The following is a 12,929-nucleotide window of genomic DNA, read 5'->3' as shown; positions in this document are numbered from 1 at the left end:
CAAAGCGCCCCCGGTGGGCGGTTTGGCGGGAGAATTCCAAAACTGGAAGGGGAGCGCGCGCCGAAGTTGTGCAGCGACTGTGTTGTACGGTAGTTGCTCCTCGTTGGTAAGCAATAAGCAATCCGCGCGGGAACTGCGATTGTTTGGTTTAGTCAGGGCGGAATGCCTGCTTTAGGAGCCTCGCTTCTTCTGGCAGGATCGCAATCAGTCGGGGAAGGGAGACGACAGAATGAAGTGACTTGAAAAGGAAAGAAGAGATACAAACGCTACAACTATTAAGAAATAAACACCCTTCTCATTACCTCAATAGCTTCATTCCAGCAGAATTATTGCCCCCTCCTCCCCGGGATCGAAAGGAAAGAATCAGTGTGGTTGAAATTAGGCATAAAAGTATCCCCCAACTCCTACTCCTACCCAACAAAAATCCAAAATGTAGGCTCATCATCTTCCAAACAGCCTCCTGGGTGAGAGGGAAACAGTGGAATGGCTGGAAACTTCAGCAAGCATTCTGACAGCAACAAGTTGTATTTAATTGTGTTCATGAAAATTATTTAGGTTATCTTAATCATATATGCCTGCTATGATATACACACTGCAGATGATTACAGTAGCTCCTTTTGACACTTATAATATGTAATAATATAAATATATATACTAATACATCTTTTAAATGAATTCATCATGCTGCAATGCAATTTTATGTCTATAATTGATTTGTTACACAATTATTTGCAATATCTTAATATAAAAGCATGTATTCTTCAGCCAGTCTCTAATTTTCACCTAATATTCTTGATTTAGGATACATCAGTACCTGTCATGGCTTCAAAACGGAGATTGTTCAAACCCCATGCCTTCAGTGAAAATCTGATAGAAGAATTACCAAGTATGTACAGATGGAACCATTCTTATATGAAATCCCTTTGCCCAGGACATTAAGCAAAGGAATGTTATTGCTTTTAGAACTGTGAAGAACAGCAACAAGAGCAAGCTTTTTTTCTCACTTGAAATATCTTTTCCTCCACATCATAAGCAATGAATATGAAAAGTTAATTGTAGGCTGTCAGTAAATTCCCAAAGCAGTAATATCAAAAATAAATTTTCAAATATCTATTTTATTTATTTATTATAGAATTTTATACTGCTCAGTTACAAACATAGATCCTCAAACACTGTTGTTGCAGTTGCAGTGTTTGAGGACATCCATGCTCCATAAAGTTTATATAGCAATAGCACTTAGACTTACTGTATATACTGCTTCATAATGCTTTACAGCCATCTCTAAGCAGTTTACAAAGTCAGCATATTGCCCCCAACAATCTGGATCCTCATTTTTCTGATCTCGGAAGGATGGAAAACTGAGTCAACTCAACCTTCAGCCAGTCAGAATCAAACTCCTGGCAGTGAGCAGTGAGTTAGCCTGCAGTACTGCATTCTAACCACTGCACCACCATAGCTATATGCCTGTTGATGGCTGATTTGTCTAAGTGCCAGGCTTCCAGAAATTCTCTGGTGTTTTTGGACTTGGCTTGGTGTAGGATACTCAAAGTTTCCCAGTTGAAATTATGATTAGGTTTGTCCATGTGTTGTGAAATTAAGGAGTTTTCATCATGTCTTCTGATTGCTAATTGTTCATGGATACGATCTGCTAGTCTTCTGCCTGTTTGTCCTACAAGGTGGCTTTTGAAGTCCTTACTCTGTATGCTGTAGATGACTCCTGTTTTTTCTTCTGGGCTGATGAGTCTTTTAGTTTACTTAGGATATTTCGTAGGGCTTTAGTTGGTTTGTGTGCTCTGGTGATGCCATGCTGTGGTAATAGTCTGTTGGTGGTTTCTGAGATGTTTTGATGTATGGCAGTATTACCTTTTTCACAGCTTGTGTTACTTGTGCTGTGTTGGGTTAAGTGGTCAGGGACAATGAAGTTGTGTGCATGTCCATTTTGTTGGAAGATATTGTATAGATGATCTCTTTCCATTTTCTGATGTTCAGGTTGCTGCAATGTGTTTTGCTTATTCTTACAGTTTCTCTTGTGGAAGGTTGAGTTGTTATTTTCATAGTGGAGCACTTGGTTGCTGTAAGTTATTTTATGATACACTCGAGTTTCTAATTTGTCATTACTGTCTCTGCTTATGAGGATAACCAGGAAGGGTAATGTGTTGTTTTCTTCTTTCCCTAGTGAATTTTATTCCTTTGAAGATGTTGCTGATGGTTTTGCGTGCATTCTGTAATTGGCCCTTTTTAAGTATGGCAAAAGTGTCATCTGTGTAACAGATCCGTACTTTGGGTTCTAACATTTGTTAATCAAAAAAATATACTACCAGATTCCTGATATTTTGGCACCATATAGACTAGCACATCTATCCTTCTATAATGTCCACAATGTAGATATAATAAACTTAATTTGAATGTATAAACTTCTTGATAAAGTCATGTTGAGAGTTCTGACAAAAGCAGACCTAGTGTAATAGAGAATGCAATTCAGGGAAAAAAAAGTTTAAGTCCCATTGAGTTTGTTTTAATTCATTATGCGCATCACGTCCAGCAGTTATGATCACATTATACAGACCTATTCTTAGATGCGTATAAAGCAGAACTATTTTCTTTTCCCTCTTTGGTATCTACAACTGGCCTGTCAGAAAGTGTTTTGCAATCCCTTGCTTTGCTTTTTCAAGGCAGAGATAACAAAAAATGAGATAACTTTTTTACCTGAATGTTAATTTTTGCATTTAGCTGTTGTGATTCCACGTTAATCCCAATGTTCGTTTTGCTTATGTTTCCCTATTAGAAACAAAAAGGCCTCGAACCTCTGGAAAGAAAAAGTCTGTTCCACAAGATGATGATAATATAGAAAGCAATAATGTTTTTGGGCATCTTCTTAAGACTGCAGGGATTACACTGAAATCAGGAGAAAAACAGAATGAAATAGGTATTGTTTGTTGTGCTGTGCTTCTTTGGTAAACGGAGTACTTGTTAGATATGAAAATCTGGGGAAGAGAGGGAAATCCTTTTTCTTTTCTTTTTTTCTTTTTTTTTTCTTGAACACTTTTGAGTCATGAGCAGGAAGGATTTCCGTTGTATTTGAAATAAATATCCATCACCAAAATTGATGATAATGATTAATTTACTTTGTGTTTTTATGTCTTGGACATACATTATATTACATTTAAATATATTATTTTTTTCCTGATTTATAGCCAAATTTTGACTGCCTTATTACTTTTGGGAAACCCAGTCTATTGGTTCTTGCCAGCATTTCAATTCCCCCCCCCCATTGATAATATTTCTGGAAATCTTGCAGTTCTTCCTATGTTTGAACATATTTACTGAGAATATTTTTGCAAAGAGAAAAAAACATGCTGTACAGTTGTCTTTAACCTGTCACCGTCAATGTCAAAACCTATCCTTTGTTAAAGAAGATGACACTGCCATCTATTTTAATATGATTTTCTGTCCATTGGATTTATTGTATACTATATAAGAATTTGTAAAACACATTTTGGAGACTGCATAGAAGAAACATCAGAAGGGAAAAATTGTTTATAGAGAATCCAGCTTGGATACTTTATATATTTTACGTTCTTGGCAACTATTAATAAAGCATAAAGGTTTCAGGCATGTAACAATTTACTGACAGAGTTTTTATGCCTTCTCAACAGTTGTAGCAAAGATAGAAATTCAATAGATGCAGTGCTCTTTTAGTTAGGATTGTCATTATTATCTTAGTATGATCTTGTTTATCACCTGCATGACAACCAAATTCAGTGAATCAGGAGATGAAAAGCAAAAGCTTCTTGTCTTGACTGGATGCAAGATGACACAAGACAGGTCTTCTTGAAAGGTATATAATTAACGTATGTTGTTGGATTTCTGCCAGCTATTATGGAGCTGTTTAAAGACAAGGGAAGGTGGCATTTTGGAATAATATGATGTGGATACGTATTTTTATGTATGATTCTCTTGATACTTTTTTTGTAGCTGTAGATGGAGCAATTTTCCAGAAAAAGTTGAATCAAGCCTTAAGAAAACACACTTCTTATCCACAGGTATGAACCTGATCATATGATATATATTTATTACAGTCCACATAACAAAGAGCTGAAAAGCACTGATGACTTTTATGATTTCTCAGTCTTCCTTTTTTGTGCCCCTTTTAAAAAATTAGATTGTTGCAGAATTCATCAGTGGCTTGGATTCCCACATTGAAAACAGAGATCAATTTAGGAATTGTCTCCTACCATGCATACCTGCACAAAATCAAGAAACAAAGTAAGTGAAAAGAGTTATTTGATGCTTGAAAACTATCACTCAAATGTGTCATAATTATAGTTAGCTACTGTGGCAATGAAAAATTCCTGGTGATGTACGTGAACTTGCTTGGATAGGGATAGGGCTTAAAGTACTAATGAAAACTGATGTACCTTTTAGAGGGCAGACCAAAAGCATATAAGTACCGTATATACTTGAGTATAAGCCGAATTTTTCAGCCCACTTTTTGGGCTGAAAAAATCCACTTCGGCTTATACTCCAGTGAACAAAAAAAAAAGAACTTACCGAGGACTTGCGCGCGGCCGAGGCTTCGGTGCTTCCGGGATCGCGCGCACCTCTCCCAAGCCGCCGCCGTCCGGAGACCTGCCGAAGTTTGGGGAGGTTTGGGGGGGTGTGCGCGCACCTCCCCAAACCTCCCCAAACGTCGGCAGGTCTCCGGACCTCCGCGCCCTGCCTGCCTGCTTCTTTCCGCTGCCTGGCTGCCCTACGATGTAACCCGCTTCATGATAGAGTGCGACGCCTGCAAGGACTGGTTTCATGGCAGGTAACACAAAGCGGTCATTCTTGCCTTTCCCTCGCCCGCCCGCTCGCTTTTTTTTTCCTCTCAAGCATCACTGGACTGGGCCAGAGAAATCAGAGAGAAGCTGGGCGTGCAGCGTCACGGCGACGGCTGGAAGCCTCGCCCAGCTAGAGACAGAGAGGAAGGAGGGAGGGAGGGAGGGCGCGCGCAGGCAGAGAGGGTTTGGTCAGGGTGGCGGCGGCGGCGGACACGGGGAGCTGAGGCACCGTCCGGTAGGTAGAGGCCGTTATGGGAAGGAGGCGGGAGAAGGGACGTGTGGGGGAAGTACGGGGGCCGTGTAAACGGAGTACGTGCGGCGCCGCGCGGGTCTGATAGAACTGGGCCGGCAACGGGTGCTTGTGAAGCGGCTGAGGGCTGGCTAGGAAGGGGGCGGCGGCGGCGGCACTGGCGTTTTGCGGGTGGGACAAGGCTCTCGAGAGAGAACATGGTGGAGGCGGAACCGATCCCGCCGCTCCCTGCAGGGGAGAGAAGCCGGGCAAGCGCTGCTCCAGTCCTCGCTCTTCTTCCCTCTCCCGATTTTGCCTTCCTCTCCAAGATAAGTTCGAGCGGTAGGGGAAAGTTAGAGCCCCTTTCTGAGGCCGCCCCTTACTTGGGATTGTTGGGCGAGAAGGCGACGTGGGCATGGAGGAGGAAGTAAGTCGCGCTTTACTCGTCACTGCGGGGCGGGGAGAAAAAAAGTTCTTGCCGGCCGGACTTGGATGGCGGCAGCGGCATCAGCTGGGAGCCGCAGCCCCGCCTAGTCCGGCTGAGCTGAACCAGCTCAACACAAAGCGATCGGGCCTTTCCTCCCCCCCCTTTCCCTCCCCCCTCCCGCTCTAGGGCAGAGATCCCCTTCCTATCGCTCGGGGCCTTTCGTCTCTTTGGCTCGCCAGGGCTGGAGCGGCGAGAGCGAGCGGCAGAGGAGAGATGGTGGCCTTTCCTTTCCTTTCCTTTCCTTTCCTTTCCTTTCCTTTCCTTCCCTTCCCTTCCCTTCCCTTCCCTTCCCTTCCCTTTCCGTTAGAGAGCTACCTTCGTGATTACAATGTGGAGTGGCCGACTGAGGCTGAAAGCACATTAGGTAGCACTTGAGACATGCAGGCAAATCCTGCTAAAGGGCTTTTCCCCCCCACTGGATCCGCGCTCCGCAAGCCTCTGCCGCCGGCGGAGGCTGGATCCGCGCTCCGCAAGCCTCTGCCGGCGGCAGGGCGCGGATCCAGCCGGCGGCAGAGGCTTGCGGAGCGTGGATCCACCCTCCGCCGGCATGCAGGCAAATCCTGCTAAAGGGCTTTTCCCCCCCACTGGATCCGCGCTCCGCAAGCCTCTGCCGCCGGCGGAGGCTGGATCCGCGCTCCGCAAGCCTCTGCCGGCGGCAGGGCGCGGATCCAGCCGGCGGCAGAGGCTTGTGGAGCACGGATCCAGCCTCCGCCGGCGGCAGAGGCTTGTGGAGCACGGATCCAGCCTCCGCTGGCGGCAGAGGCTTGCGGAGCGCGGATCCAGCCTCCGCCGGCATGCAGGCAAATCCTGCTAAAGGGCTTTTCCCCCCCACTGGATCCGCGCTCCGCAAGCCTCTGCCGCCGGCGGAGGCTGGATCCGCGCTCCGCAAGCCTCTGCCGGCGGCAGAGGCTTGCGGGGCGCGGATCCAGCCGGCGGCAGAGGCTTGTGGAGCACGGATCCAGCCTCCGCCGGCGGCAGAGGCTTGCGGAGCGCGGATCCAGCCTCCGCCGGCGGCAGAGGCTTGCGGGGCGCGGATCCAGCCGGCGGCAGAGGCTTGTGGAGCGCGGATCCAGCCTCCGCCGGCGGCAGAGGCTTGCGGAGCGCGGTTCCAGCCTCCGCCGGCGGCAGAGGCTTGCGGAGCGCGGATCCAGCCGGCGGCAGAGGCTTGTGGAGCACGGATCCAGCCTCCGCCGGCGGCAGAGGCTTGCGGAGCGTGGATCCAGCCGCCGGCGACAGAGGCTCAATCTGCCGTTCTGCAAGCCTCCGCCGCCGCTTAATACCCTGTATTCAGCTCTGGGAAGTGGGGGGAAGGGGGAGAGAGGGGGAGTTTGGGAGGAGGGGGAGGGGGAGCTCCACGGTGCAAAAATAAAGCCCTGCCGCTCTTCGCGTTGCTTGCCCGACTGGCTGTCACGGGACCGCACAGATCGCCTCGCTCCCACCGGCAGCTGATTCCTTCGAGTTTGGTCTCGAGCGATTTTGCATTTTCTCCAGTGCTGAAAGCCACTCGGCGGATCCCAGCCTCGGCTTATACTTGAGTCAAGAACTTTTTCCAGTTTTTGGGGGTAAAATTAGGGGTCTCGGCTTATACTCGAGTCGGCTTATACTCAAGTATATACGGTAAACGCTACAGTACATTGATTGAAAGTGGTAAATCTCTTCAATTCTTTTTGTTTAACGAATCCGGAGATTATTCCAGTGCAAATACATAGTTTTAAATTCACGTTTCCACTTGGCAGTTAGGTTATGCAACCAAACAGCAAATTTTCTAGAATGAATTTGTAACAAGAGTAACAGAAAACTGTCTTTCTCCTCCTTAGTAATGCAGTACATTCATACTGCGAAAGTGTCATTAAATTGCTTCTTGGTATTGAAATGTTGCAGGTATGTTTATCATTTGATTTTCTCATTTTCTCCTGACAATCAAAAGTAGACATCTTAAGTGCCACTGGGGTATTAGAATGAACTTGTGGGAAATATAAAAGTGGGGGAAATGGAGCTCATATGCAGTCTATTCCCACCTTTCCCACATCATCTGTAATTATTATTCTGCTCTATTTGGTCCGGGGTTACGAGAACTGTACTCTCATTCAGTCCAATTCAGTATAACTCAGACCCCTGCCTGAATCTATGGAAGTGGAGAGAGGCAAGAGTATGACTGTACAGAGCCCAGTTTCTTCCCACTTTGAACTTTTCACAAAATGCCTGGATAGGACTAGAATGATGAATAGAAATATGTCACAAGATGGTCGGAAAGATCTATTAGTTTGGATCATTTTTTACTCCGAATAATGCAGACTGATCACTTTCTTCCAGATTTGAATAGTTGTTATTGCAATCATGTAATTGGTTTATAGTCTCAGTCTCTCTCTGTCTCTGTCTCTGTCTCTCTCGCTCTCTCTCTCTCTGTGTCTCTGTGTGTGTGTGACTGATTTTGTCCAGCTGAAAAAGTAAAATATTTGAATAGATCCAACTTTTGTCTTTTAAATTTAGGAGATAGAATTTGTCTTCTCTGAAATCAAAAGCTATTATATCGTTTTTCTTGTGTACATCTCCAATGTTTTTATGTACCATTTATTGATACTTTAGGAAAATTTTCTTGCATTACTTTGTACAAGATTTTGTACACAATGTAAACATGCAATTTTCTCAAATCACTTTTATCTTTTTCTTTTTTGGAAGCCTGCTGTGATAAAACTGTTATTTGAAAAGCTCCCTGAATTTTTTCAGGAAAGGTAAGTAACTCTGAGGGAGATAACTATGAAATAAACAAACAAATATATACATACTTTTAAAAGATATTTAAAGTAGAACATTGTCTATCAGATAACTTCTGTTTTTTATTGTTGTTTTGGAATCCTAAATATGGGATCTGATTTGCCTTGAAGGGGGAAAATACAGTAGACTGGTATAAATAATTTGTTTGTAGTCCTAAGCAGTACACAATGAATGGCTGATGTTCAGTTTCTTCTGGTATATATACATTCTGCTATAAAAGTCCAGCCTTACATGGCAAAATAAACGAATAGACTGGTGAACTGTAATTGACTTAATTAATTAATTGATATTTATTAATTGACTATTTATTAATTTTGAGCCATGATTGTTACGTGGCTCAAAATTAAAGTGTTAATTAATTTATGTTATGAATAGTGCCTTTATTTCCAGTAAAAAGGCTTAAAGAGAGGATGCTAAAAAAATTGGATCATGTCTAGACAGTTAGATAATTAATAGATTTTAGAATATAATCTATATTAGTAGTAAGGAAGATAGTGTGCTTGATCTCTTCTTCCCTGTTGTGATTCTTTTGTCATTTTTATTTTTCAGTGTTGGCAGTGATGGATTAAATTTGCCTCGGCTGATTGTCAATCAATTAAAATGGCTTGACAAGATAGTTGACAACAAGGCAAGATCAAAGAGTAGACAATTAGAAACTCTTTCTCAGGGTTCATTTTCAAATTCAGCTGGTGCTGGATCTTACAATATAATTTTTGTTGTGCTACTTGAAATCATGCTGTTGAGAAGTCCCTGAGTTATAATAAAATATGTATTTATTATGTTTGCTTACTTTGCTTCATTATAGTAGATGAAGTTCATTGCATATAGCAGCCTAAGTAATGTAAAACCAGTTTCCTGAAAAAATTTGCAGAATTAAAAAATCCTTTTATAGGGTCAAAAATGTAGGATAATAGTTAGGACCTGCTTATTAGCAAAAATATTTACCAAATTTCTCTTCTGACTAAATTGGGGAGGTAAAATTACGGTACATGGTTTTATAGAGAAACAATTTATGGGGCTCCTAGTAGCAAACTCAAGCTTGATGATGATGATGATGATGATGATGATGATGATGATGATGATGATGTTTGCCACCCATCTCACTTTGAAGTGATTTCATTTATTACATTTATACCCCATTCAGAGTCACTTTGGATAGTGACATGGGCAGCTATAAATTTAACAAAATAAAGCTTGATTTTGATTTATAGCAAAATGTTTGCCAACATACTACATAAATAATATATTTCTAGTGCATAATGAGTATCTTAGCTATGTATGTATAGCATATATCTCTTGGCTTGTCAGTATTTTAGTTGAGCAGTCACTTATAGAGAAACTGTTTTATTGAATTTCTATGACTTCATGCTTTGGTACCTGTAGGATCTTGTTTCAATGATCATGCAGATGGTTTATGTTTCACCCCCATCAATCCAACATGATATTATTACAAGTCTGCCAGAAATTCTGGAAGATTCCCAGCATAGTGAAATTGCCAAGCAACTTAGGTAAATATGGTATTACTGTGTTTTAAAAATATTCTTCATGTATTTTTATGGTTTTCTAGCATTTTCCAGCAACACCATGTCATTAAGTATATTATAGGAATTAGTAGAGACCGTGTCCAAAGTAACTAAGTTAGCAGAAGGCCTGGAAATTTTAATATTTTAACAGTCCAGGAACCAGAAAAATAAGAAAAATCATAACATAAGAAAAAAAGGCTCCAACTTCAAGAAATAAAGTCCTATGATGAGCAATTGAAGAAAAACCTATATAATATTGCAGTTTGTGTATTTTGTATCTGTTAAAAGTATTTTTTTTTGGCCTATTCTTTAGTTCTTTGTTAAAGGAGAACGTTGGGCTTACAGTTCCAGTCCTAGATGCACTTTCCTGTTTGAATCTTGATATGGAACTTCTGTCTGAGGTATGGAATCTTCTGTCAGGAGTTAAATTTGCTGAAGTTTTGGAATCAGCTAAAATCTAAGATAGCCCTGAATTTGCTAGTTTTTATTCTAAGCCTTTGGGATGAGGGTTTTTTTTTCTTTCCAGTTTTTGAGTTTTCCATTAAAGTTAACTCAACATTTTGGGATAAGCGCAAGCAAGGAATATAATTCTTTTTCTCATTTTGACATCTGAACAACTTTCTGCTCTCCCAATAGATACGCCAGTCTGTCATGATTTCAGTGTCTGCTGTAAAAGTGGAAGATTTACCCGTAATAGTTAAATTTATTCTTCATTCTATGAAGGCCACTGAAGCAACAGAGGTACAGTATCTATCCTAACCATCAAAGATGCTCCATTTGAATATTATATTTTTGGAAGAAATAGTGAAATAAATATTGGAAAATGGCTTTATTTTTATGTACGAGTGACAGGTTCCAGTATTGACTCACCTCTGAAACTTTTAATACTGGCATCATTTCAGATTATTTTAATCTTCCTTTTTTCTTACCTAGGCAGGTAAGCAAATGCCTTGAGCTTGATTTGGTTCAGTTTGGTTCCTAATTTGTTACAATTGGCTCTGAGCAACTGCTTATCCTATCACCTATAAACAGCCTTAAAATAACTAAGAATAAACCAGGTAAATTACAAAACGTACTTAGTAAAATATTCCTATGTCCATGATTCATCTAATGCAGGGGTGTCAAACTCAATTTCATTGAGGGCCGCATCAGCATTGCGGTTGCCCTCAGGGGGCCGGGTGGGTGTGGCCTAGGTGGGCATGGCCTACTGGGTGGGCGTGGTTAGAGTGTGTATAGCCTACTGGGTGGGCATGGCCAGCTCTACATCGTTCGCATCAAGGGTGCCTATGGGAGCCTGTGCAGGAGTGGGACAGATCTGAGTCTCTGGCAGAAGGAGGGTCTCTGGGCCAGGGCCAAGGCAGTGGGGGCCGTTCCCTCACTGTTTCCAGGATGGCTTCGCGGGCCGCATGAAACCACTTCATGGGCTGGATCTGGCCCCCGGGCCTTGTGTTTGACATGTCTGATCTAATGTCTTATAATCTTAAAATGTCTTACAAGGTTATAATGCAGAAAGAATCACTTTTCTCTCCACTTCTCAAAGGCCTGATGAAGTAACAAGGCTCTGATTGCCTTCCCCAATCATGCTGTGTCAAGTTAAATTAGGGGAGGGGGATTGCTGTTGCAGGAAAGGGGGCAGGAACTTTGTAGATGATTTTTTTTAAAGAGGGGTACCTGGAGACAACCTGTTCTTCCTAATCGAGCAGCAGAATTTACTGGGAGTTGCTTTAAATCTGAGGAAGGATATTTTGAACTTGAAATGTTTACAATCTGAAATACTTACAAGACTGCAGTTCAATAAAGCAGCTTTTTTACGTGACAGTACTGGATTAGGAGCAGGAAGACCCAGGTTTTACTCCACCCACAGTCATAAAGCTTGCTGGGTGGCTTTGGGCAGTTATTCCATTATCTCTCAACCCACGTTATAGGTTTGTTGCAGGGGGAAAAAAATAGGATAAGGGAGCACCATGCATGCTGCCTTGTGCTCTTTGAAAGGCGGGATATATACCTAATAAAGAATAAGTGGAACAGTACAAGGAAATAATATGTTAATTATTGCAGAAACAAAATTCTGGCCAGTTTTCTTTATCAAAGAGGACATACTATGCCACTTTCCTATTTTTAATTTGGTTGTCATCGGCATAAAATATGGAATATATATTAATTGGCGTTATAAAATATGTTAAAAACTGCATATGAAAATACTTCGTTGCAGTCTTTGTATGCTGTTTCCTTTTCTCCCCTTCCTTTTTCTCATTTTTCCTAGTAATTGTCTTGAATACATTGCTGTTGCCCAAGTCAGTTTGAATGAAAATTACTGTTTGTGCAGGTAATTTCTGACCTTCGTAAGAAGCTGAATCTGGAATCTTGTGCCGCCCTTCCAAGTATCCAGGCTTCTCAAAGCAGACTCAGCAGCCAGGCACAGTCAAGGTCTGTACATAATATCGATATCCGTTTATGTTAGCCTTATTCAGTGACTCTTTGTGCCAATATCTCGCGCCTAAAATAAAGTAAATCCAACAACTGTCATAACACATTGTTCAAAAAAACTAACTCAAAAGCCTTACGCTTATCAAACCGTTATTTTAATACTGTTAATGCTGGTGTTAATGTTGTTTGAATCTGTTCTTCTGTTTCTTTTCAGTCTATCTGCAAGCCAAATGAGTATTAACAAGGATTCTTTCAAGCTCCTTTTTGAAGTATTAAAGTCGGCTCTTAAATTTCAGAAGTTTGTATCAGAAGGTTGGATTAAGGTTAAACTTTTTTCCCTATTTATTTGCCTTTTGCCATGCTCTCTCTTTTACACAAACTTTTATAAAGCTGTCTTGTGTTTTATGTGTTTTATTTATTTCTTGTAAAACTGGCACTAAATGTGGTTCTCTATCTTTAGTGCTGTGATCTGTTTTTCTGAAATTTCCATGATGCACAAATGCCAATAGTTGAAACAAGCAAAACATGTGTTCTGTCTTTTTAATACTTTAGAGTGCATTTGTAGGATTTTCACTAAAAATTATCTTTCTCAAATATATATGCAGAATTAAATATAATTCTGGCAATTAGTGCAGATCTGTTCTCCTGAAGAGTTCTGAGATTTT

The 12,929-nt window shown here is 41.8% G+C and overlaps 1 protein-coding gene across 1 annotated transcript in view; it reads left to right on the top strand.

The window, feature by feature from the left end:
* Window positions 1–98: 98 nt before the first annotated feature.
* The window catches only part of FANCD2 (FA complementation group D2), a 51,526-nt gene continuing 38,695 nt past the window's right edge, over window positions 99–12,929 (top strand). Inside the window, exons 1-13 of the mRNA XM_081317091.1 lie at window positions 99–106; window positions 802–886; window positions 2,786–2,926; window positions 3,976–4,043; window positions 4,163–4,266; window positions 7,357–7,420; window positions 8,219–8,271; window positions 8,864–8,942; window positions 9,698–9,822; window positions 10,151–10,238; window positions 10,474–10,578; window positions 12,164–12,264; window positions 12,479–12,587. Coding sequence (XP_081173217.1) covers window positions 820–886; window positions 2,786–2,926; window positions 3,976–4,043; window positions 4,163–4,266; window positions 7,357–7,420; window positions 8,219–8,271; window positions 8,864–8,942; window positions 9,698–9,822; window positions 10,151–10,238; window positions 10,474–10,578; window positions 12,164–12,264; window positions 12,479–12,587 — 1,104 coding nt within the window. The 5' untranslated portion in view covers window positions 99–106; window positions 802–819. The remainder of the gene's footprint in view (window positions 107–801; window positions 887–2,785; window positions 2,927–3,975; window positions 4,044–4,162; window positions 4,267–7,356; window positions 7,421–8,218; window positions 8,272–8,863; window positions 8,943–9,697; window positions 9,823–10,150; window positions 10,239–10,473; window positions 10,579–12,163; window positions 12,265–12,478; window positions 12,588–12,929) is intronic.

Source organism: Vipera berus (genome assembly GCF_964194415.1).
Source record: "Vipera berus genome assembly, chromosome: 2".
In the NCBI taxonomy this organism is placed as follows: Eukaryota; Metazoa; Chordata; class Lepidosauria; order Squamata; family Viperidae; genus Vipera; species Vipera berus.
Note: the sequence above shows the minus strand (reverse complement) of the source record. Positions and strands in the feature narration are given on the sequence as shown.